General features: G+C 39.2%; 1 protein-coding gene across 2 annotated transcripts in view; it reads left to right on the top strand.

The window, feature by feature from the left end:
* Positions 1–12,462, top strand: part of LOC148363280 (SITS-binding protein) — a 61,852-nt gene extending 49,390 nt beyond the window's left edge. For both annotated transcript variants that reach the window (XM_088340903.1, XM_088340902.1), the window contains 2 exons: positions 6,740–6,919; positions 7,020–12,462. In XM_088340903.1, coding sequence (XP_088197029.1) covers positions 6,740–6,919; positions 7,020–7,193 — 354 coding nt within the window. In that variant the 3' untranslated portion in view covers positions 7,194–12,462. The remainder of the gene's footprint in view (positions 1–6,739; positions 6,920–7,019) is intronic.
* Positions 12,463–27,380: the final 14,918 nt, after the last annotated feature.

Below are 27,380 nucleotides of genomic sequence, written 5' to 3'. Positions count from 1 at the left end.
ACAAAATACCTAAAAATTATAAAGCCGGCATAACTCACCAGTATGTCCCCTGGCCATCTTTGACTTTTTTGAATATTAGCTTTGTTACATCAAGGACAATCCATCTATAATCAAACCGTGTAAAACATTTACTCCAAAACACACGATAATGCCGACAGATAAATAGGATTCAGCCTTAAACATTTATGCTTCATTTGACATTGCTTCTCTTAATCCGTTCGTTTCGCCGCACTTTTACTGTTTACAAATAGACTCGTCAAATTATTCTCAAAACGGTAGTTGGCCCAACCCTTTTGATTGACACCTTTTCCATGATGAATCTCTGTTTATGCTAGTTTTATTCATGCACAAAGCCCGGAGTTACAGCAAACTCGCGTCTTCCTTGACACATACAGAGTAGCCTAGATGGTAAGGCGCCCGCTTCGAGACTGGGAGGTCCGTGGTTCGCGCCCCGGCCGAGTCATTCCTAAGACTTAAAAAGTGGTCGGCGGCGCCCTCTGTTGGCTGCGGCTGCATCGGCTCGCTACAACGGGTCAGGTGCAATCGACATTTCGTTCTGTGTACATTGTTACACAGAATGACAATACAAGGAAATTATTATTATTATTATTATTATTATTATATAACACGTGTGTCACTCCTACCTGTACTGCTCAGGTGCCCCTGGCGGCCGTTAGAAAAATTACATGCATTTGCTGCATGAATGCATGAGCTGCAGATTTGAAAACTTGAAAAAAAAGTCGCATCTTATAGTCCAAATATTACAATATGTAGTGTACTGTAAATTCTGTACCCACAAATAAAGTCCGCAATTTATACATCCAAATTGAACAGCAGTGGAAGTTATCTATCCCAAATGCTAAACTTCCCTTCCATATAATCGGTGTCAATGTCAAGTTGCTGAAGTTTTCTTCAATTCACCAGGAACGATGACGAGCAATTGCAATTTGCCAGTGTTCTTAAAATACTTCCTACCCAACAAGGCATCCTATCACTGCACATGCACATACACATGCATAACGCTGATAGAGATTTGTGCATCTGATTTGTGAGTACTTACAAATTTCCTTTTTATTTTGTCTTATTTCACTCTTTCACTGATTCGAAATACTGTTTTCTGATGAAGCATTTAAGCCTGGTGTGTTTTTCCTGTAGTAGCTTCCTAGCATGGTCTTTGCTGACTACGGTAATCATGCAGTGTGCGTATGCATGCCAACTAGAAGTAAGATCTTAATCCCAAACCCAATCCCAGCACCACCCGAAAGTAGGGTTGGGCCTTAAATGTCATTACGTTTGGGTTTGGGCCAGGCTTCTCTCCTACCTTTTTTTTATCAATTATCCATCTGTCATTGTTATTTACTTCTTTTTCTTTGCGTCGCACGGTGAAGGATTTATACGATGGATTCAGTGCCCAAACCTCCTTCAGTCCCCCCTTACGCGCAATGCAGTCTGAGAGACTCACAAATAGAATACTTAAAATTCTGATTTTCTTCGGGCTCGGTCCGTCAAATCAAGTTAATTGGTTGGTCTTGGGTTGGGTAGAGCTTGAATACTTGCGGCCCATGTTGGGTCGGGCTGGAATTTTTAACCCCAATCTTACCTCTAGTGCCAACCCTTGTTTTATATGATCAGTAAAAGTTATTTGCAATTATTCCGAGTTGCAGTGTTGCTGGTTTTACTTGATTATATAGAAAACAAAATTGGTGCTGTCGGCTCAGCCTATGCTATGAGTCGGATGGTTTGGCAAAACACCAGGCTTAAAATGTAATAAATGGAATTAGTTCATTTTATGGCTGTTCCATCTTAAAATCCGGTGTGCTCTGTAGTCCGGAATTTATGGTAATTACTTTTTGAAGTAACAAACATACTATAGTGAAGTCTATGTACTGCATAATAATTTGGTATGGAGTAGAAAGGTGAAGCTCTGACTCCATCAATGACACAACCAAGCCAATGGATTCTCCTTTGCTTTTCTCATTGGTTCCCACGAAAGAATACGCAAACCAAACACAGGCTATGCCCACCTGCAGGAAACGTATCTTCGTGATCTCTCATGCTGTTAATGGCCTGACATAAAAACATGTCCGACTGTCTTTGAGAATCTGATGACTTCTCATGATGCCGACCTGGAGTGTCTTCCTGCTGGCTTATGCATAATAGAAGCCAACGATTGGCCCACTCCCAACATCACCTCTGGTTTTAGGGCTCCATCTGTTCGCAATTATAAGGCCTTCCCTAGATTTTTCTCTCACATTCTGGAGTGCCGTCAAAACAGGAAGGAGAACCAATTTCAGGGCAACACTTGGAAAAGTGCATAGTTTTATCGTGTTGGTTAAACATTCTGTGGAAATTAGACCAACCTTTCAATCATATAATTTCTTTTCCTTTATTAAAGACCAAATCATATTTGTTATGACGTGTGTTATACTGACAGATATACATTGTGTCCCAAAATAACTCAATTCTTTCTAAATAGACTGAACCCATTGAACCGACTGATGGCAGCCAGACTTGACTTTGAAGAAAGGAAATGTGTTCTAAAAAACTACTGGAAGTATAAAAACACAGTAGAAATGCAAAGACAATTTAAAAGTAGGGGTGGGTGATTCTGGGAATTTTAGTATCGATCTGTTCCAAGTAAGTACATGGTAGTATTGATAGGTAGCATATAGATACAGATACTTTTTACTTCGAAATGTGATGATCATTTAATAATTGAACCCTCTGCCTTGAGTTAGTTTATATATATATATATATATATATATATATATATATATATATATATATATATATATATATATATAACTATATCATCTCATCTCATCTCATTAGCTGCACCGCTTATCCTCATTAGCTGCACCGCTTATCCTCAGTAGGGTCGCGGGGGTGCTGGAGCCCATCCCAGCAATCATTGGGCAGTGGGCAGGGGACACCCTGAACTGGTTGCCAGTCAGTCGCAGGGCACACAGGGACAGACAACTCGCCCGCTCATTCACACCTAGGGACAACTTGGACCGGCCAATCCACCTGAAATGCATGTCTTTGGAATGTGGGAGGAAACCGGAGTGCTTGGAGGAAACCCACGCAAGCACGGTGAGAACATACAAACTCCGAACAGGTAGGCCGGTAGTTGGATTTGAACCCACACAGGAGGTTCCCAAGACCTTAGAACTGTGCCGCACACGCGCTAACCACTGCGCCATATATATATCATATATATATATATATATATATATATATCATATATATATGATAAACACAGCACAAATGTTTTTAAATGGAAATATATCTATTATGACTGTTTCAGGAAAAAAAAGCCAAGAGAGTCATGTAAAAACGCAACAATGTATCAAAAATACAAATATAACAATGTCAACATGTCAACTCACCTTTCATTGCACAATATTTTAAAAATAATGTCAGAAAGTGCAAATATTTTAAGCATCTATCCGTCCATTATCCGGACCACTTATCCACACTAGGGTCAGAGGAGGGCTGAAGCCCATCCCAGCCATCCTCAGGCAATAGGCTTAGGCAGGGAATACCCTGAACTGGTTGCCAGTCAGTCGCAGGGCACACAGACAACTCACTCAACATTCACACCTACGGAGAATTTGGACCGACTAGTTAACCCGACATGCATGTATTTATTTTTGTGGATGAAAACCAGGGTGCCCGAGGGAAACACATGCAGGCACGGGGAGAACATGCAAACTACATTTAAGGAGGATTAAACCCTCCGCACCGTGGGACTGTGTGCTAACCACCCAGCAGTCGTTCCTCTCTATAGTGTAACAGATACAATCTAAAAAGTGTTTTACAATATTACAAATGAAACTTCTACAATAACTGTTATAGACCAAAAGTCAAGCCAAGTGCCAAACCAAAAAATCAGCAATTTAACAACCAAGCCCTGTTGGCTCTGTTGCCATAGTGGCAACAGATTTAAATGTTTTTTGTTGAGGAACAGTAACATGTTTGGTTGCAACTCAATGCTCTCTTTAGAGTGAACCATTTTTGCATGTTTATCTAAATTTGACTCAGTAACGGACCACTATACCACTACATTGACACGTGGCATTGTCCTTTTCTATTGTTAAAAAGATGATGTTTGGCTCAGTCATATTCAGCCTCTGATAAGAGTGTGCTTAGATTCTGCCCTCTCTATTATGGCAGGCAACATGCAACAGTAGGTAAAGAGATTAACCAAAAGTGAGCCTTTTAGTTACAAGAACAGGAATAAACTTAGAAGGTTATTGATATAGTTGGATGAGAGAGATATGGACTGTGCTATCTACATAAAAAAGAAATTGGTGAAGGGATAAAGTATCAGTCTCAGGAAAACAGTATCAATCTGATTACTTGCTCATTATCAATAATATCATTATTTTGGATAAATCAGCCCTACTCCTACTTAGAATGGAGTTCAATAAAGAACCACCAACACAAGTTGCTATACTAGGATTAGCGATAAGTTTAAAGCTGATGGAGCTGTTCAGAACGTTTATGAGCAGCATTACAAAACACAATGTACATCAACATGGCCCATAAAACATTACTGAACACGTTTCAATAAAATCCAAAAAAGTCCATGTTCTTAATGACGATGATCCAGGCCAAACAGTACAGTCTTATGAGTTGTACTTGGAAAAATCTAACAAAGATGCACACTTTCCTGAAAAGATTGAGTAGAATGATGAGGCCACATTTGAATTAAATGTCTCGTTTGACATGCACAATATCAACTGCAGGGGACATGAGAATCCACTTTTTATGGTCGACCGCCATGTTAATTTACTAATAATTAAGTCAAGTCTGATTGCCATAATACATATTTGAGTCATCCGATCTTAAAATGGGTATAACATTTTTAGGGGCACACCCTATGTGTCGTTTCTTTAAATGTGTTTCTGTAATCTGCCATTTGCTCTCCTATAAAGTCATAGAGTTTAGATGAGGTGAGAGAAAGGACACATTTTGGAAAAGAACAGACCGCTACTTTTCAGTAGACATTCCATGTCGTATTTTAGGACAAGCACATCGTGTGCGACCCTTGATGTCACACAATGGACGTGAACTGTTGTAAATCATCTCAACACAAAGCCACCTGGCAATTCGTTCTCATAATCTAACCAGGCACATTCTTACAAATGTTTTCTTTAACGGCACATCAGTTATTGTTTTTATTACGAGTTACTGTAGACGTCGTGATCCTTCATGGAATGCTCAAATCAAAATAACCACATGGAGAGGACAGAACAACTTGAAACTTGTCAAAACAACTGAGTCAACACTCAAGTCCCATGTGACTATACACTGTCTCAATTGGACAAAGCCCACATGGACATGATTGTCCTAATTTGACCACACGAAGAGAAAGTGAAGATTGCCCCGCTGGAAATGTCTGCCATATTTCAGGCTTCAAACTCATAAAAACCTTAAAATTGTTTCTAAGAATTAACAACATTAATTATTTAATTAATCAATCAACATTTTATCTTGTTCCAACAAAAAAAATGAAATGCAGGCCCCTTTCTAAGTACTTTGTACAACCCCCCTTTTCTGCGTACACAGCCACAAGCCGTTTTGGGTGTGTCTATAAATTTTGCACATCTTGAAAAGGAAATATTTGCCCATTCTTCCTTACAAAACAGCTCGAGTTCCTTATGGTTTGGAAGGTGATCGCTTGTACATATTTGTTGTCAGATCTTTCCACTATTACGCTATAGGTTTGAGGTCTGGAATTTGGCTTGGCCGTTATAGTACCTTTATATTGTTAGTTTTAAACCATTTCATTCTAGATTTTGCTTTATGTTGAGGGTCGTTGTCCTGTTGGAGAGTGAACCTATGCCCCGTTTTCAGATCTCTTGCAAACTCCAAAAGATTTTCTGCCAGAATCACCCTGAATTTAGCTCCATCCATCTTCTCATCTACTCTAAAGATCCACCCAGTCCCTGCTGAAGAAAACCAACCCCAGAGCCATGGGGCTTTCAGGGCGATTTGCAGTGCTACTATCACGCAAAATCTGGTCTCATTTTGGTCTCATCTGGCCAGAGCACCTCATTCCACATGTTTGGCTTCTTGCAAACGAGAAACAGGCTATTTTACGGTATAATTTCAGAAAGGAGATTTTCTTTTTGCCACTCTTTCAAAAAGGGCAGATCTATGCAGAGGGCAATTAATAGTTGTTTTATGCATAGATTGTCCCAACTTATCTGTATATGCCTGCAGGTCATCCAATGTGATCATGCGTATCTTGGTTGCTTCTCTGATAAGTTTTCTCTTTGTTTGAGCTGAAAGTTTTGCAGTTGTTTACGCTCACTTTATTTTGATATTATTGCTCAAACGGTGCTGCAGGCTTGTTGGTGTTATGTGGCCTTGTGTTGTGTTCGTGACTTAAGGATCCATGCATCCTCCAACTCTGTTGACAAGAGTTTTTCCATAGCATCAATTTGGTTTCCAATCATTCTAGCAGGAAATAGTGACAATTCTCTATACTGATTGGCAAGAAGTGCAAAGGTTTGATTCCTTCACTCCATTTTTGGAGGGCAGGAATCCTTGTGTCCAACGTGACCGTTGCACCGCTCAACTGGTAACTGCGCCAACCCGTGTGAAACACATTGATTTGAATTGAAACTCAGACCTCAAGTTAAAGTTCAGTCTGAAATGTGGCAGTGGCAGTAAAACAACAATAGATATAATAGGTTAACATCTCCTGTGCTCTTCTCCTGTTGCCCAGTTGCTAAACTTAACACAGATGTACATCACCAAGCACCAGAGGGATGTGGTACCACTCATAGAGAAGTTGGCCGATGACTGGCGGGAGACAGGTAGCCCGATCTATCGACCCGTGTGGTGGCTCAGTCCCGAAGACCCCGTGACCTTCACCATTGACGACCAGTTCCTCATTGGAGATGAGGTAACCTTACATCACAATACCGTGCCGCGTGCTTACACTTACAAGTCTGTTTTATCTATTTTTATTTAGTGTTTTAATCCTGTGTGTGTGCATGTTGCAGGTTCTGGTTGCCCCAGTGGTTGAGAAGGGGGCAGTGAGGAGGGACATTTACTTGCCCGATGGGGGCTTCCAGTGGCAGGACGGTCAAACAGCTCAGGTGTTTGAGGGAGGGACGTTCCTGCAGGACTACCCTGTGCCGCTGGAGGCGGTGGCTGTTTTCTTACGGCGCAGATGAGTGATGAGTTACCGCCTCTGACCCTTTGGACACACATGCTGTCCTGAACTTGCACTTTTTCCACAAGAAACCATTGTCCCTGCCTTCATACTATGAATTGAGGCAACTAGTAAAAAGACATCTTTATACTTGCACTTTACTGTTCAACTTTTCTAATTTTGTTTTTCCTTTGGTTGTATTTCTCCTCCTTTTTTCTGTTCAGCTTCTTCGTTTGTAAGGTCTGGACAAATTTGAGTTTACTAACCGTAAATTCCGTTCTATAAGGCCTTACTGTTTTTTTCTACATTTTCAGCGCTGCCGCTTACAATGTGATGCAGCTTATCTTTTTTTTTCACAAGGCTGATTTTTACGAGGGTGTTGACAGCAACTTCGGACGTGTGCTGGGCCCTTCCAGCGGAACTACCTAGCAGTCTTGCCAGTAGGGGGGCCCACTTAGGCATTCTGTGACCCGTCCTCTCCCCCGTCCTGAGCTTAGCTGCTGGCTTAGAACTGGTGCGGACCACGGGAATCCGACTGTTTTATTAAAGCAAAGCATTGCGAGGGCCGAGTAGCTATGTAAAGAAAAGTAACACATTATGCTGCGATAGACACTAAGCAGCTTTTCAATCTTAATCAACTAGAGCAGCAGTCAATACGAAATGCTTGTGAACAGGTTAATTTTCATGGCTGTTCAAGCCGGTGGCTTAATATCCGACACGGCATGTGAAAAAATTGAGCTTCTTCCTCAAATTTGTACATGTAGCTTTTAATCAGGTGTGCCCTGAATTTCGGAATTTACTGTACTTTTTTTGTCTCCCTACAGAATATAAGGTTAGCTACCGCTGTCTCTCTTGATAAAAAGGAGCCAAGCACGCCCCCTTGTTGCTTAAAACGAATCGAAATCACTCGAAAAAGACCAAATGAAGTGAAATCAAAAGACTATGATGCCTGAAAGGGCTTTATTGAGAAAATGTTAGCTCACAGAAGGCTTTGCGCTGACACACTCTTCGCTCGCATGTTTTGACAGAAAGGTTTTACTTGAATGTTTAAATGAATGTACCTCACTACAGAAATTAAATGATATACTGTATATGAATATATTCGAACAACCTTTAGTACTGTAGAACAAATAGGACTGAGGCCCGAATGTTAATTATCCCTTGTAGGAAAGCCATAATACAGAATTGCATATACAGCTAATTCTGCAGTACGTGTCCAAAATCAAATGAGATCTATCAACAAGGACCATCATTAAAGGGACAGTGTGCATTATTTAGTGCCCTCTAGTGGTAAATAAACAAAGAGCATTAAAGAAAAAGCACTTTTGATTTAAAGAATGATAAAAAAAAAAATACTAGATCTATCATGAAGACCTTTTTTTAAAATGCAAGTAGGTTAAGAAAGATGCATTTGTTTTCTATTACATGAGCCTCGCCTGAGGGGAGCTGACATTAATTATCTGTCATCTTGCTGCTACAAGTGCCTAAAAAAAACCCCCAGCTTAACTTGGCAAAGAAATTGAGAAAAAATGGTGCACTGTCCCTCGAAGGAGAACATTTTAGTCAGTTTATGATGGTTGCCCTTTGTAAAGTTTAAAATGTTTTATATTTAAGTGAGTTCAAATGAAATACACTTGCAATGAGTACATTAATAAGGGAATTTCCATATGAAATCATTTTTCTCTTTTTAATAGTTTCTCATCTTACTTCAAGTTGAAAAAAATAGGTTAAAATATAGTGAAATAAGAAAGATGTATGGAAACTTTTTTTGCCGCTAACTATTTGCTGTGCAATATGTCATAATAAACAAAAAAACCTTAATCATTTCAACAATTTACATTTTGGTATTAAGGAGGAAACTGATAAGTATTACGTAGACTAAACAAAACGTAGTCATTTGTCTTTTATAGGTATTTCCCCTTGTTTAATTAATGGTTCATGATAATACTTAAAAAAGCATAAGGCTCTATAACTTAATTATTCTTTGTATTTATTTTATACTGTACCAGTTCAATAATAAGAACTTTTTCACATAGCATTAATAACTGTGGCTCTTCACTGCCATGCTATTATTGTTAATTGACTTAAGCCACTTAGTGGATTCTTAATAATGGAATTTTAAAATTGAGTCCAATACTTTCAAAACAAGTGTTTTGTATTTTGCTTGGATGCGTTTAATTTTGTCTGCTTTTGTGTCGTTTCGTTCTAAGTCAGCAGAGTTCTGTCTCGCTCTTTGTACGGAAGTCTACACACCCGAGTTCAAATGTCCACTTTGTGATATACAGGGTTCGTACGGGGGCTTGAAACGCTGGCAAATTTAATTGATTCGTTAATTTTTTTTTATAGTTGTTGGAAAAATGAGGCACAAATTATGAATTCCACGGTTTGTATGGGTGCTTAAAGTCCCTGAAAATACTTGAATTTTAATGTTGTGTTTTCAAGGGTTGAAAAGTACTTGAATTTGGGGTGAAGTGCTTTTAAATGCTTGAAATTGTTGCCAAGTTTCACAACAAGTCTGCTTAAATATGACGTCTACATTGCTCTCTGATGGCTTCGCTTTTCCATTGCATTTCTTCCCTCGTGATGACATTAGTTTGTATGGCATTGTCCTATGAAGCACCATTGCTTCCTACAGGTTAGGCTCATAGGGTCCGGTGCATGCTACACCTAAATAGGGCACTATGGAATGTGTTTTAGTGCAAGGATTATGCATCAAATATGGAGATTTATTATGGGCCATGCAAAAAATTAGGGTAACGTTTCCTAGTGGTAAATTGTAATGTAAATAACTTCCCGAAACTGAAAATGTAAGCTACATACAGTACTACCGTAATTTTACCCAACACCTATATGGGGAGAGGTTTGTCTAAAAAAAATGTGTTCTTAATTTACAAAAAAAAAGATTATGTCTTGATAAATGCACACGCAAGATTAAAAATCACATATGTACACTGAGATACATTTGTGGAACTGCAAGATATGATACACACAGGATTTTTTTCTCTTAATGGTACCGGAGAAATGGAAAAAAAACTGGCTTTGAAAATCCTTAAAAGCTACTTGAATTCATCCTTAAATAAGGTGTTTGAACACTGCATATAAAGGGGAGTTCAAGCTGTATTGAATTTAATTTTGAAACTCATCCTTTTTCCCCAATATGGTCACTGACTGCAAAAGTGCACACAACTCCTTACAAATCAAAGGATGGTACGTTATGAATTAATCAATAACCACAATTCTTAACTTAAGAATTAATATACGCCTGTCACCAATTAAAGCGTTGAGCTACTTTTTGTAACGTATTAGCTCAAAGGGCACCCAGTTCAATATGCATTTCTAAAATTACAACTCGTCATGTTTTTATGATGTTGCTGCTATTTTATTTCCAGGTTGATTATTGTGAGTATGGATAAATAGACTCAGGCAACCTCTAAAAAAATCGTTTTAATAGAAAATCACAATGATTCAGGTCTCTACTGACCTAGCACATGCAAACGTCGTCAACATTTTAACAAAGAAACAAAATAATAATCTTGATGTTTTTACAACTTCACAACAAAACATCGCCTAAACAGGGTGTGTGGACTTTTTGCTTAGTCGCTGTTCTCTGTTGATGTCCTGGTTTAGGTTTACATTTTACTGATCTAAAATGTATGTAGATGTTCGATTACCAAATCGTGTAAGTGTGTAAAATGAAAAGTACGCTGTGGGTAAATTTAAATTGTTTGTCGAAATTGTCCCCGGGTATGAATGAGTGTGCGTATGTGTAGTCAATGTGTATGTGTGCACTTTGACTGGCAACCAATCCTTTGAATGTTTCATTCAGAAGCACTGACTGTTTCTTTCTTCCTTTCAATGTGTTAGAACAGGGGTGGGCAAACCACAGCCCGCGGACAACATGCGGCCCGGCAGGCTTTTTATTCCGCCCTGCCGATTGAAAATGGTAGAAATATAAAATATATATAGTAATAAATGAAGTACTACTAATTAGAACACTTTTTTTGTGGGTGCCAGCTTTGTCCCCATTGCCCCTTTGTCTGTATACTTCAAAAATACTACTACAGGAATTCTACAAAATAACTACAAAACTAGATATTACATTTTGTGCTCAAAACCGAGACCTATTACAACATATTGCTTTCATTTTGAAAGAAAAGGAAACACTACAAATATTTAAAAAAAAAACTACGGGAACTCTATAATGCAGACATACTGTACTACTACAGAAATACTACTACAGAAATTATGCAAAAAGATTACAGAAAGACTACAAGAATACGACAGAAATACTACAAAAATACTGTAAAAATGTACAGAAATCATAATACAGAAATAATACAAAAATATTAAGAAAATACAACAACAGATATATTACAAAAACACATACACAATGATGCTACAAAAACACTAAATAAATACAGTACTACAAAAATATTTCTACAGAAAAACTATAAAATACTACTACAGAAATACTATGATATAATAGTACTACAGAAACACTAAGAAATTACAATATCATAAATTAAACAAAAACACTTATACAATAATGCGACAAAAACACTACGGAAATACAGTACTACATGATTACTACATACATACTTCAAAAATACATCTACAGTAATGCTACAAAATACTACAGGAATACTACAAAAACATATTTAGAGAAATACTACATTATCGTATTATTAAACTATTAAAAAAATCGTACTACAGAAGTACTACAAAATCCTACTATGGAAATACTACAAACACACAACTACAGTAATAGTGCAAAACTGAATATCCAAGTTAGTGCTTAAAAGGGCCCCAATGTAGTGTTTTAAAACTAGTGAGTGTTTTAAAACTATTTTTTGTACAAATCTTATTTAAAAACAATTATAAAAAGAAATTCAACATATAGATGTCTGCATTTATATTAAATCATAATTGAATATTATAGGATAGGTGTCCTGTAGCGGCCCTTTTGCCAAATCTGTAACCCCATGCGGCCCGCGACTCATACAGTTTGTTCAGCCCTGTGTTACAATCTTCTTCTGATGATCGGAGCATTATACTTATATTGCGCCCCCTTGTGGTTTTAAACAGGCAAGGCATGTCGTCGTGTGGCGTTCACCTTGATTTCACAATGTTATCCACTGCAATTAAAACAATAATAGTGAGATTTCATAATTAGCATCTGCATTTCTGTGTTGTTTACCACACACTGTATTAGTGTACTACTCTTAACTCCAAATCCAATTGTTTTATTTTTTGGTTCTGTTTTTGTCTTCTGGACTAAATACTCTTGCTCAGATATGTTGATTCAAGTGATTTGTGTAATGTTGCTTATTTGTAATCGAATTTACTGAAATACTCACCTTAATTTAGACCAGGCATGTCAAACATAAAGTCACGGGCCGGATCCAGCCTGTTGGATGATTTATCCCGGCCCACAGTGAATTTCTGAGTACAGTGGTACCTCTATTTATGAATTTAATTTGTTCTAAGTGTAGCTTCGTAACCTATAAACTTGGTAAGTAGAGATTCATTTTGAACGTACAGGGTGATATTTATTTTAATTAATCATAAAAAAATCATCAAAACATGAAACAAATAAATGTTCAAATTGACCTCACAATAACATAAAATGAGAGGCACATAATTTAAAAAAACAAAGAACAAAGGAAATAATATAAATATTACTTTTTTGCACGGCATATCTTGTAAAACTGGTCGAATAACGTCTGCTTTTGCCGGCTTTTGACAATCCGTCAGACATACGTAAGGCAGACATCATAGTGAGCAAAAGCCTATTTCCCGGTGATTCCTTTACACAAATTCCGAGACTTTGTGGAATTTTGCTCAAATGTCTTTAATCTAGGCTAAATGGCCGGAACTCCTCCTCCTCCTTGTCTCTGAACTCTGAACTGTGACAATGACACGAGGAGCTTGCCGGGATGCACGCAGCCAGTTTGTCTATATTCGTGAAACTCCGGGAGCGGCTAATAGCAGCGCGTGCTGTAATGTATTTTTGAAATGGTATCCTGAAAACGCCTTCGTAACAACAGGCAATATTTTCCCGTTCAAGTACTTTATAACCTGAAACTTTTGTATGTATGGACAATTGTAAGTGGAGGTACCACTGTATGTAAAAAAATGAAGCAAGTCTCACAGTTATTTCTATCAAAAGTTGTGATTTTTAAAATAAATGCAAACCAAATACCCTCTCTGGCCGCTAAAGGGCAGTGTAGAGTCTGTAAGACTTGGGGAGATGGTTCAGGGGTAAAACTTCATTCGCTTCACTGTTATAATGTTTACAAATTCAATGTTACAAATGTAGGCTTAAAGATAAAGCCTGATTCTGAAAAACTTGGAGTAGACATTCTTTTACTGATCCGGCCTGCCCCAGTACACAAAGTCTGGATCTGGCCCCAGAGCCAAATTGAGTTTGACATCCCTAATTTAGACTCTTTCTCATTAAATGGTATTGTTTTGAATTTTATTGAAATTTTGCCATACAAACAAACTGCATTTGATATAACTGACCCACTCATTTACTGTATCAAGTCTCAGGTCTACCAATGATTTCCAAGCACCCAAAGTCTTAGCACTTCACAAGGATGTCTTAATCTCTCCTAAAAATGAATGTACGATGAACAAACTGTGATTTTCCTGCCCAAGGAGCTTTATGTGAGAGGCCGTTTGAGAAGTAAAAATCATAATTGCTTTTAAATGTAACATCGTACTCACTTATAAAACAACTATACTCTCATACAGACACTGTCATACTCGGGCACAAACATACTATACTCTCTCATACATTCTACTATACTCTCATTCACTACTATACTCTCTCATACATATTAATATACTCTCATACACACACTACTATACTATTTTGTGCTGCTCTGATGTCAAACACATATTAACCATATTCTCTCACATAACTACTATACTCTCTCACACACTACTGTATTCTCTCACACATATTACTATTCTCTCGTGAACACATACTATACTCTCTCGAACATACTGCAACATACTTTCATACACACTACTTTACACTAGCACATACTACTATACTCTCATAGGTACAATACTATTCTCTCTCACACATATTACTATATTCTCATAAACGCGTACTACTCATATACACACTACTACACTCTCTTGCACATATTACTATGCATTCATACAGAAACTGCTGTCAAACACAACTAAATTCTCACATATAGTACCATACTCTCTCATACATTTTTCTATACTGAGAGCGAGTACAATTTGACGTTAAAATGTACAACACATACACACAGTTCAGTGTGCATTGCCTTCATAAGCTAAAGTACCCAAAGTGAAACAACACTGAGGGGTGAGGTGATCATTAGACTAGTTGTGAAAACTTTCTATTGTTATAAAAATTTGAATGGTGTAAGAATAGTGAGTGTAGAAGTATATAGTAATGTTTGTGTGGGAGTATAGTAGTATGTATGTTAGAGTAAAGTAATATGTGTGTGAAACCTTAGTAGTATGTGCATGAGAGTAAATTAGTGTGTGGGAGAGAGTACAGTAGTGTGTATATAACAATATGTGTAAGAGATTATTGTAGTGTATATGAAAATGCATAGTAGTGTTAGTGCTGGGTGTGACGTTGTCTGTATGAGAGTATAGTTGTACATGTGTGAGAATATGATCTTCTATGCAAATATAATTTACTTCTCAAACAGCTTTCATAGCTTTACAGAGTCGTAATGTGTCACAAAAAAACGACTGCAGAAAACGCTTTCTTGTTGTTCTTCCCTCCAAAGAATCAAAATACTATTTTGTGCCTTAATTTCATCTGGACAAAACAAATGTCTGGATTGTTTCAGTAATGTACATATTGTGATGACTGTGCCATTAAAAATGTTTTTCTCCCCTCTCATTGTAAATCAGAGAATCTATAAATACTAATTTGCAAATAAAGTTTACATTGTCTTACGACCTAAAGTCTGACTGTTGACATTTAGGGGGCAGTAATGTGGAGTTTTTTTGCTTTTTGGGAGGGGCTTCAAATATTCCACTTAGATTAGGCAAAAAGACACAGCGCCTTGCAAAAGTATTGTCTCACCTCGAACTTTTTGAGATCTTGTCACATTTCAGGCTTCAAACTTTGATTTTGAAGTTTTTTATCTATATAACTCAACAACATTTTAGAAACAATCACAAAAAGAAATCAAATGTATTCAACATTTCATACAATGCTAACATAAAAAAAAGTGAAAATTAGGTGTTGCAAATATATTGGCCCCCTTTGAGTTAATACCCTGTACGATTTCCTTTTGCTGCAATCATAGCTGGGTATTTGTGTGAAAATAGTTTATTCAGATTCAGATTCAGATTCAGATCTACTTTATTGTCATTCTAGTACACGTGTAACAGAACGAAATGTCGATACATCTGACCCGCACAGTTTCCTTGAATGTACAGATATAAATAAAATGTTGTATTGAGTTGAGTATTGAGTGCTAATAATATACTAAATAATTATGGCTATGTATATTATTTTACAGTAGCGCAAATAGTGCAAGAGGAGTAGCCAACCAGATGTGCAAAATGGGCAGTCAGGTAAACCAGTCAGGTAAACAGAACAATAACACTGTAACAATAACGCTGTAAGTACTGTAAGTACAATAGTGCAGAGAAACAGATGTGCAAGGAGTGGCTAGCTATAAAGAACTGCCAGTAGTGCAAAAAGTCAAACAGAACCCACAGATGTACAGATTAGCAGCAGTTTAGATTTACTATGTGTTTGAGTGACCATTTAACAGTCTAATGGCCAGGGGGACAAGACTATTGTGGAACCTGTAACAATAACGCTGTAAGTACTGTAAGTACAATAGTGCAGAGAAACAGATGTGCAAGGAGTGGCTAGCTATAAAGAACTGCCAGTAGTGCAAAAAGTCAAACAGAACCCACAGATGTACAGATTAGCAGCAGTTTAGATTTACTATGTGTTTGAGTGACCATTTAACAGTCTAATGGCCAGGGGGACAAGACTATTGTGGAACCTGGTGGTCCTGCACCGCACACTGCAGTACCTCTTCCCAGAGGCTAGCAGAGTGAACAGTCCTGATAATGTTCTTAGCTTGGGATAGGCAGCGCTTCTGGCCAATGTCCTGAATGGAGGGAAGAGAAGTCCCGATGATTTTCTCTGCTGTCCTCGTCACCCTCCTCACTCTACCCCAGTCGGTAGCGCTGAAGCCTCCACACCACACGGAGATACAGCTGGTCAGGATACTCTCTATGGTGCCCCTGTAGAATGTGATGAGGGAGGGTGGGGGCAGGCGGGCTCTCCTCATCCTCCGCAGGAAGTACAGGCGCTGCTGTGCCCTCTTAACCAGTGATGCAGTGTTCACGGACCAGGTGAGTTTGTTTGTGATGTGCACCCCTAGGAACTTGATGCTGCTGACAACCTCCACAGCCTTGTTGTTGATGAAAAGTGGGGCATGGTTGGGCTGGTTTTTCCTGAAGTCGACAATGATCTCTTTAGTTTTGTCAACATTCAGGACCAGGCTGTTGTCCCTGCACCAGCCCACCAACTGCTTCACCTCCTCTCTGTAGGCCAGGTCGTTGTCGTCCCAGATGAGGCCCACCACTGTTGTGTCGTCCGCAAACTTCACGATGTGGTTTGTGGCGGACCTAGGGACGCAGTCGTGTGTCATCAGGGTGAACAGCAAGGGGCTCAGGACACAGCCTTGGGGGGAGCCCGTGCTGAGGTTGATGACATCGGAGATGTTCTGACCAATCCGCACTGACTGGGGTCTGTCAGTGAGGAAGTCCAGCAGCCAGTTCCGCAGGGGGGTGTTGAAACCCAGGAGTCTCATTTTGTCTACCAGGTGTTGTGGGATGATGGTGTTGAATGCTGAATTGAAGTCCAGGAACAGCATCCGCACATGGGTGTTCTTCTCCTCTAGGTGTGTCAGGCTCAGGTGAAGTGCAGAGGAGATGGCATCCCCGGTGGAGCGGTTTGTCCGGTAGGCAAACTGAAAGGGGTCAAGTGAGGAGGGGAGACTGGAGGTGATGTGCTCTTTAACCAGTCTCTCAAAGCACTTCATTATGATGGGAGTCAGTGCAACGGGCCTGGGGTTTCTTTGGCACTGGGATGATGGTGGCAATCTTAAAGCATGATGGTACTGTGGCTTGGTCTAGCGAGGTGTTGAAAATGTCTGTTAGTACACAAGCCAGCTGATCGGCGCACTCCCTAAGGACCCGCCCTGGAATGTTGTCCGGGCCTGGTGCCTTCCGTGTGTTGACCCTTCTCAGGGTCTTCCTCACGTCAGTTGAGTCCAGGTGGAGCGCTCTTTCGTCCTGATTTGGAACCGCTTTCGCTGCAGGGGTGCCATTTTGTGCCTCGAACCTCCCAAAGAAGTTGTTGAGGTCATTCAGAAAGTCCATGCTAGTGTCCTGCACAGGGGCGGTGGTTGGCTTGTATCTGGTGATGGCCTGAATGCCTTTCCACATATCCCTGGTGTTGGTTGTGGTGAGGAAACGGTCCTGGATTTTTTGACTGTGCGATCGCTTTGCCAGTCTGATAGCACGGTTCAGGTTAGCCCTCGCTGATCTCAGCGCCTCCTCGTCACCAGATTTAAAGGCAAGGTTCCGTACCTTTAGCAGTTTGCGTATCTCAGAGAAACTGTTGGGAGCAGATGCAGCCGCAGCCATACAGGGCGCCGCCATTTATCCTTTTCATTTTGTCATGATTACTCATTGCCCTCACCTGTGCCCGCTCGTTTGGCGCCAGCTGTTGCTCGTTGCCTGATTGGGTCCCCTCCTATTTAAACTCTGTACTCCATTTACTCCTGGTCAGCCCGTCAACGAACCTCTGCACTTGCAAGGCAAGCATTTTGACTCTGTCCCGTCCTGTCCGGTATCGATTCCGTCTGTCCCGACTTGTTCGTTATCCTGTATCCGGTATCGATCCCGTCCTCACCTGTATCCTGCTTGTGTGTCCTGTATCCGGTATCGTTCCCACCTGTCCTGTCCTGTCCGTTATTCTGTATCCGGTATCGATCCCACCTGTCCCGTCCTGTCCGTGATCCTGTATCCGGTATCGATCCTGACTGTCCCGTCCGGTATCCTTCTCGTGTTTCCTGTATCCGGTATGAATCCAGTCTGTCCTGCCCTGTCCCGTATCCTGCTCTTGTTTCCTGTATCCGGTATCGGTCCCGCCCTGTCCGGTATCCTGCTTGTGTTTCCTGTATCCCGTATCGATCCCGTCTGTCCCGTCCTGTCCGGTATCCTGCTCGTCTACCCCTGGCTTTGTTTTCCCGCGCCTGACTTCTCTGCCCCGCTTCTTCTGCCCAGTGATCGCTGAATCACTGGTGTTTTTGTTCCCGCGCATGACTGCCCCACTTCCGTAAATAAAGCTTTGTGTGAAAACGTTACGCGTTTGGGTCTACCGTCTGTTCGGGTTCTGACACTTTTGTTGATTAATGATTGATGTTTTTATTGTGCTGTGCCTAAAAGAGGGTCCCACACAATATTTGCTAACTAGGAAATTGTTTGAGGGGACATTGTTTGAGCACATCTTAGTGGTAAAAACAATATTGATATAAAAACAAGCAAAATGCATGGGCTATCATATAAATGTGTATTTTTTTAAGTACACATTGGTCAAGCTATGTATATATTTTACATAGTAACATGAGCCTCAACTGGAGGGATAAGACAGCATTGTCCACCATCTTGCTGCTGAGGATACGCCTGAAAAACAAAAAACATGTGAAAAGCTGAGTAAAAAAATGAGAGAACAATTGGTACGGTTTGGTCACTTTGAGCCGCCATAATTTGTATTTGTCCTTATGCTTTAAAGCACTTATACAGTGGAACCTCGGTTCTCGACCATAATCCGTTCCAGAACCCTGTTCGAAAACCGATTTGTTCGATCACCGAAAATCGTTTTTCCCATTAAAAGTAATGTAAAATCATTTTAATCCGTTCCAACACCCTGAATGCTTACCATGACCTTAAACATGAAGCTAACCCAGGCTAATCGTACGTTCGCTTTAAGATTAAGCTAACATGAACGTGTACAACTAAAAAAATCAGGTCGTTTACACGTCATTTAGCACCCGGGTCTCCACAAAAAGTGGTGAGCGGTTAAATGATAAAGAAAAGAATTATGAATAGGATTTCTTACCTTTGTGGTGCTCAGCAGAAGCCATGCTGTATGTATATCAAGATTGGAAACTCGCACACCTTCTTCATATTTTGCTATTATTTCTTTCTTAAATGCAATAGTTGTACGCACTACCCTTCTTTTTTCACCTGTAGCAACTTTGCTGCTTGCACCAACCTTCTTGAGAGGCATAATTAGGGGCTAAAACACTCCGTTCACCGATATCTAAAGCGAAAGCAAAAAGAAGCGCGCGCGCACGTCATAACAGTTCTTCACGAGGGGTGGGGGCAATCTACACCGGTACGCCGCTCAGCATCGCCCCTAGCGTACCGGCGTTCGAACTCCGATTTTTTGAACGAAAAGCGAAGCAAGAATTTCTCGAAATTTTTGCTCGGGAACCGATTTGTTCGAACTGAGAGGCGTTCGAAAACCGAGGTTCCACTGTATTAGGTTGCCATACACCATGTTTCGCCAACCTTTTTTAATCTTAAAGCTACTTTTTAGTTAATGATTAGCGCAATGGGCTGCTAGGTTAAATGCATTTCTGAAATAGCGACTTATGTTATTACTATGTTGTTAAAATGTTATGTTATTACCTGGTTGTTATTCTTGAAAGTAGGGTTAAAAAAAGCACAGTCAACTAAAACATTGTTTTTAGGTCTTTGGATCAAGAGATTGCAGGTTCGATTCCCAGCTCCTCCGTGTTATATGTCGAAGTGTCCTTGGGCAAGACTCTGAATCCCTAATGCCCCCAATAAGCAGGTCGGCATAGCTGCATGGCTGCTATTGGTGTGTTAGTGTGTGTGAAAGGGTAAGTGTGAAGCACATTGTAAAGCACTTTGGGAGGTCTTCATCGACTTGAAAAGCTCTATATAAATGCAGACCATTTACCATTTCTCAATACACTGATGATATCAATGATTTCTCATCAAATGACATTTTTCAGAAAATCAGTGTATTTTCAGGACAAGACCGCTAGCTACTCAGGTGCTCTTTGGAGGCACAACGTTGGAGACCCCTGCACTACACAATACATATAGTGGGCAAATAATACACACTGCCCCTTTATTTAATGTATTGCTTTAAATATACATCCCTATGCAAAATGTAAAGAAGAGAAGAAAAACAATGCAAACTTTCTTATCATGGATTGTACAAACAACAAGTACTCGCTGCTTCTGACCAATTTATTTACTTAGTAGGTTTTTGTTTATTACTCATTTGTGATAATCATTAACACTTTGTATTTCAATGTGTTCTTCCTGCAAGAAAAAATGAATTCTGTAGCCAGGTAAAAGCATCTGCTTCAGCCTTGGTCTCATGTTTATGTATTGTATCATTGTATGGTAAAGCGGTTTGTGTGCAAATATTTTGATGTTTCCTTTTTTTAGTGCTTGATGTTTTTTGTGTGATTCCAAGAGCCAAGGAGAAATTCGCAGGTTCGGGAGCCTCCTCCGTAGGGGCACGGTGCTGTGCAGTGCTCTGCAACTTCAGTGGAAGTGTTTAAATCAAGGCTTAAGACAAACTCATATTCAAAAGCTTTTGACTGATGTTGACCTCATCCTCTTGTCTTCTTGTCATTAAGGGAGAAGGACCTGACTTGTGCTGCGCCCCCCCCCAAAAAAGCCACAAACACACGAGCTTCAGGTAATTCAAATTAAACGTCTTGCCTTAGATGAGATTGAGCAATCACACATAAGAAACCGCCTCTGATTTACCACTTAATCCAAATAAATCTTATTTATACTTTAGGGAGCATTAAATGGGAAGCGTTCCTTTATGCTTATCACAACTTGCCCCAAACTTATGTGAACCCTTGGTCCTCTTGGCACCAGTCCACCTCGGGGCCACGACAGGCTTTGCCCCTTCAGGCATTAAGACAGGTGCAGCTCACCCAACTCATGCATGTTCCCTTCAGTGCCAACAAACAAGCTCACACTCTCCATTTACACTCTGGCTTTAATCACTCGCATTCGGAAGGCACTTTTTGAAAATCCCGATAAGACTTCGGGAAAAGCAGCTCCCAGTTACATGTCCGCTGCTCACCAGAGGACAAAAGTGTAATTTTGTATAATCCCTGGTGTTATGGGTGGATCGATCCAAATATCGATATTACAGATACTGAATGAGTACTTGCTTACACTTTATTTGCACTGTTAACTTAATTTTTAAAATATTGTGCAGTCCAAGGTATTTTGGTTGACATGTTGAGATTGCAATACAGTATTTTGTATTTTGCTGATTTTTGGGTTTGACTCTTGGAGGATTTTATACATTTTACTATAAAAGGATTTTATACAAGTTACATTTATTGAATGCAATGAAGATTTTTCACAGAGAGGGCTTAAGTTCAATGACAGGTCACGCCGTTCCGAATGCAAATGTTTTGTTTAGTTCTGTTGATGACAGGACTCTGATGGAGAAGGCCAGACGCAGTTGGCCAGGCACTGATTTGATAATCGCTCGGGGTCCAGAAACGAGGAGACGAGGTGGAGCCCACATGGGCATTCCTGGCCCGCCCATGGGAGGAGCCGGCACACCAGCTTGGGAGGGACATGGGTCGAGAGAAGAACTTAAGAAGAACTTCAGAAGATCGGAGAAGAAGATCGAGGGACAATCAAGAGAAAAGGCTCGACGAAGACTAATTCGATGGAATTCACTTGGTTTATTATTTAAGAAAATAAATCTGCCCCCATGTGGAAATACCGGTCTCTTGTTCGTCTTTTCAAAAAAATAAACGTGCATGCATTGTTAGGTGGTGTTTGGTTAATGGAGTCAGATAACTAATTCAAACAATTTGGTAAACAATACATTCTAATAGTTTATTTCCTAACAATTTCAACTTGTTTTGAAGCTGTTTTAATAGATATATCTATACTGTCCTGGACAGTATGTTATTTGACCACTAGATTTCTGTGTAGTGCAACAGAAAACGATCGCTAAAAAGGATACCAACTCAAAGTAACTCAAATTCTCCATGTTTCTTCTAATCCCTTTGCCCAGTCTTTTTAGGGTTTTCTGCCTACCTGTAGCAGCAAGATGGAATGATGTAAACTCAGTCTAGGTGAGGCTCATGTAAAAAAAATGTAGATTTCTCAACCTATGAGAAAAAAAGATGACTGTTTAAATGAAGGAACGTTTGCTAAAAATTTTAACCAATATTGTTTTTCGTTACAATTTTTTGATTTTTTTTTTTGTCTGGGATTAATTTATGCAGTCAGAATTCAGGCTTAAGCACACTAGTAAAACATTCCTGGTCAAGGTAACCACTGATCTTCTGGCAATGGACTCCGGCGTCTCATCACTGTTGCTGCTGCTATATCTCAGTACTGCCTTTGACACTGTGGACCATATTATCTACATTACCTGGATTACTGAATTAGTCTCTCAGGGACTGTCCTCTCATGGTTCGGATCTTACCTCACAGATAGGACGTATGTGATGTGATTTCTGAGCCTTTTAATGTTACCTGTGGCCTTAAGCAAGGCTCAGTACTTGGTTCCCTTCCTTTCAGCATTTATAGGCTTCAGTTAGGTGATATTATTCCCAAGCTGTGTTCGCCGTGTTACTTTAAAAAAGTAATTAATTAAAGTTACGAATTACTTATTCCAAATATTAACAGAGTCAGTAAGTGAAATACTCTATAGTAAAAGTAAGTAATTACAAAGGAAAGTAACTATTCCCAATACTTTAAAAAGTAGTTGCTGCAGGTCAAAGAATTTGAAATATTTTGAGAAATATTTGATTCAGTTGAATAGAAAAAAAGATAGGTAGTCTGGTTTAAGAACATAGTAATATTTACTGCACCTTACTAGCACATTTAAGTGCAACAAAAATAAACAGTACACGATATAATAAAATAACAATCAGCAGTAAACAATATAAAGTGAGTTTAAAAAATGGACTCTAACCCGACTGGTTCGTTGTAGAGAGGGGAATTCCAACTCTTATTAGATAACCGCACTAAAAAAGTTGCCTCTTTCGGCTCCCAAGTTTCTTCAGGTTGTTTTTGTTGTTTAAACCATATGTCAAGGACCGGAACAGGAGGAGAACCCAAATGCGTGATGTTTCTCACAAAAGCTTTTATTTTACGGAAAATGGGGCAGTCATGCACGTTAACACAAAACGCCAGTGATTCGGCGATCGCTGGGCGAAAGAAGAAAGACAGAAGTCTGGCCTGGAAGAAAAGAAAGCAAGAGACCAACGAGATCGATACCAGTTACACAAGCCGATAACGGACAGATGATGTCGATACCGGACAGAACGAGATTGAAAGGATCACTAACAGTCTATATCAGACAGGAAGAGAATGACGGGCACAACCCCAGACACTGGAGACCAGAGACTGAGACTGAAATCAAAACAGGACGACATAGACGAGATAGAAACTGGACAGGATACACAAACGGGAAACCAGACAGAGTCAAAACTCACGTCTAGCGGGTGCAGGGGTACGTTGCCGGACTGACAGAGGGTGAGTGTGAGTACTTAGCTTAAATAGAAGGGAAGCCAATCTGTTAACGAGCCAATTGGGCACCATGGCAACTGTGACGCCATATGTTACCATTTATGATGTATTCTTATGGATGACTTTAAAAGGGGTAAATGAAGAAAAGTGAACACAGACATTAACACTTAAAAACACAGAAAACTTAAATTTAAATATTGATAATCTACAAAGAAAAATGTACAATACAAAACAATTTAACCTTGTTAGGAGGGATGGATGTACCATTGTGCATTGTGGGGGATAGGTTAGGGTAGGGTTGGGGTTGGGCCTCATGTCAGGGGGCCTGGGGTTTAAATTAGGGGATTAATGTTATAATTACAGTTAGGATTCTGATTTCAAGTGTGAGCCCTTCATTAGGGTTTTAAACTCTATTTAGGGGGTTAAAATGAGGTGTAAACTTATTGTGTGGGCTTTATATTACACTTTTCAACTGAATTTAGGGTTTCTAACTAGAGTTACAAAATTCGGTTTGGGCTTCATATTATGGTTTTAAACTTGATTTGACCAAATATAGCTAGATCCGTAAACGTTTCAAGTAAGAGCGAGCACATATACTATAATTAGCTGTCGAGTAAGCTCCGTTTCGATTTGATGGATCAACCTACAAATAAATTAGTATAGAGATATATTTTTCTAATGGATATTACAATGTCTTCAGTTTACCAAACAACATTTTGAATTAACAGACAGTTTAAATAATTCAATGTATATTAACTATAGATTGTGCAAATATATTTCTGATCACACCAGAAAAATGTGAGTACGTTTTAATGTCTATATATGCTTTAAGGTGCATTTTAGTCAAGTAAGCACATTCATTTACCTTGTGTGTATTTCATAGTTATAATGCTATCTTACCTCAACATTCTGGAACTATCACCTGATATCAAAATTAAATGCATATAAAAAATGTATATTTGATATACACCTCAATACACTTACAAAGGTTACTTCATGGGGCTCGATACTTCACTGCTACACCAAAGTGCTTTTTTTCTGCACAAAAGTATTTTTTTTATACTACTGCCCTTTCTATTTTAAAAGAAATTTGCTAAGGAAGGTATTTTAGTGGACTTAATGACATCGGTATATGGTATTTCTAATTTTGTGACATTGCTGGTTTTTTTTTTGGTTTGACTCTCTTGACTAAACAAATAGACCTAAATGGCTGGAGTTTGGCTTTTCGTCATAGGAAGTCATTGGCTAGCTTCTGAGAAGCAAGAAAAATCGTTTTGACAAACCTCTAACAAAGCAAAACGGATAGTGGCGCTATCTCTTTCATGAGTTTTTCTCTGAAGGAGAGTCGGCTTGCCTGGAAATCGTTTAATATCGGCTCAGGATTTAAGGCTCTGCAGTAAATCTCAGCTAATTAAGACGTGATTTTGGCGAGAGTGATGTGACTTCTGAGCCTTTTAGTGTTACCTGTGGTGTTCCGCAGGGTTCAGTACTTGGCCCCCTTCTTTTTAGCATTTACATGCTTCCATTAGGTGATATCAGTCGCAAGTATAATATCAGTTCCCATTGGTACGCAGATGACACTCAATTATATCTTCCAATGGAGGAATCTCCCACGCTAAACTGTGGAAATTTGGAGGCCTGCCTCACTGAGATAAAAAAAGGATGTCACTCAACTTCTTGCGCCTTATCTCTGAAAAGACCGAAAAGTTGGTTATTGGTCCATCTAAATGCCCTGACTTGTTCTCAAAAACTGGTCTGAACATTGACAAATGCAATATCACCCAAAGTGACTCAGTCAAAATTTTAGATGTCACATTTGACCCCAATCTGTCCTTTCGAACACAAGTTAAGAATATTACTAGAACAGCTTTTTTCCATCCCCGCAACATTGCTAAAAATCGCCCTATGCTGTCTCAGTCCGATGCGGAGTTTATAATCCATGCGTTTGTTACCTCCCATCTCGATTACTGTAATGCACTACTCTCCGGTCCCCCAAAGTCCAAAATCAAGAGCCTGCAGCTGGTACAAAATGCTGCAGCCAGGCTTTTAACTAAGACAAGAAAGTTTGATCACATTAGCCCAATTTTAGCTAACCTGCATTGGCTCCCTGTTAGCTTAAGGTGTGATTTTAAGATTTTGTTGGTATATGTGATTATTTTCTGAATAGCATTGCCTTCAATTATTATTATTAAAATATCTAAGAAAAAGAACACCCTATATTGATCTTCAAACATGTGTATTGGAGGTTGTATAAATGTATACTGTACATCACTATTATTCATATTGTTACTCTTCATTCTTTTTTTCCTGTTTCGCCTTTTGTAAAAAATACAAGTAAAAATAAAAAAAATACTGAAATCAAACAATAGTAAATACATTGGAAATATAGAGAAAAGTGAAAAATAAACTGGAGAAATAAAAGTTAACACATGAAAAATAAAATGAAAAATAACAAATATGGATTTCATTTTCTAAGAAAATTGTTTTTTTTTGCTCTGCTTCCAGGCGTACATTAAAAAAATACTACTACAATCAAAGTTTTATCATATACATATATATATATATATATATATATATATATATATATATCTTCAATTAAAATAGGAAATATATAAAATAAGTAAAAAGGTAAGATAAGGAGATATATTTTAAAAATGCCAAATTTAAAAAAGTAAAATTATGAATGACAAGAGCCGACAGTCCATCAAATATTTCTCTATTTTTTTTCATTCTTTTTTTACTTGATATCATTCTCTCTTTCTCTATTTCTCTAGCTCTCTCTATTCTTGAATCACTCTTTTTTAAGTTTTCCTGTCTTTTACACGAGTATGAACTTTACAATATTATCATTGATATAATCATATTTGACATTTGGATTTTGTTGTTGTGCTCTGTACAGCTCTTTGAGACATTTTGTGATAAAGGGCTATACAAATAAATATGACTTGACTTTTTTACACTCAACAAATTTCAAGTCAACAGCATTTATGCCCTGAAGAAAATGCATCTTGACCAATCACAAGAGAAAAATAGCCTTGCGAAGGGAACTGGCTCTGGGTAGCAGGTCCCTACATCCTACAGCAAGCTTATAGAGCAGTTTCCTTGTTTTGAATGACACGAGTTGGTTGCCACCGCATTCACTAATTTGCCTTTTCTTCCGGCGTGTAAGTAAATCACGGTTCACGGATACCTTAACCACATGGGTTGTATGCGTTATTGAATGGTAACATGACCCGAAAAGACAACTTGGAGGAGAGAAATAAATCACTCTGCTGAAAACAGCGTCAGATGTGCGGGGCACACCGCCGTTGGTGTTCTGCAGCCAAGGTAATGTACAGATAACAGTGGAAAAAGTAGTTAGATTACCCCGTCACTACTCTCCTAAATCTATCATCAAAAGGTTGCCTTTGCTCAGAAGACGCTAGTCTACTAGTGATCCCAAGAACCAAGAAGAAATCTTTGAGAGCATTTTCCATTCCGGCCCTGGTGCTGTGGAATGCTCTGCCCTCTGAGTATCGATCTCCAACCTTAGTGGAAGGGTTTAAACCAAGGCTTAAAACACACTTACCTGTATATTCAAAAGCTTTTGAATGATGTTGACCTCA

This window comes from Urocampus carinirostris, chromosome 7 (assembly GCF_059441175.1).
Source record: "Urocampus carinirostris isolate Australia breed hairy pipefish chromosome 7, RoL_Ucar_1.0, whole genome shotgun sequence".
Lineage (NCBI taxonomy): Eukaryota > Metazoa > Chordata > Actinopteri > Syngnathiformes > Syngnathidae > Urocampus > Urocampus carinirostris.
Note: the sequence above shows the minus strand (reverse complement) of the source record. Positions and strands in the feature narration are given on the sequence as shown.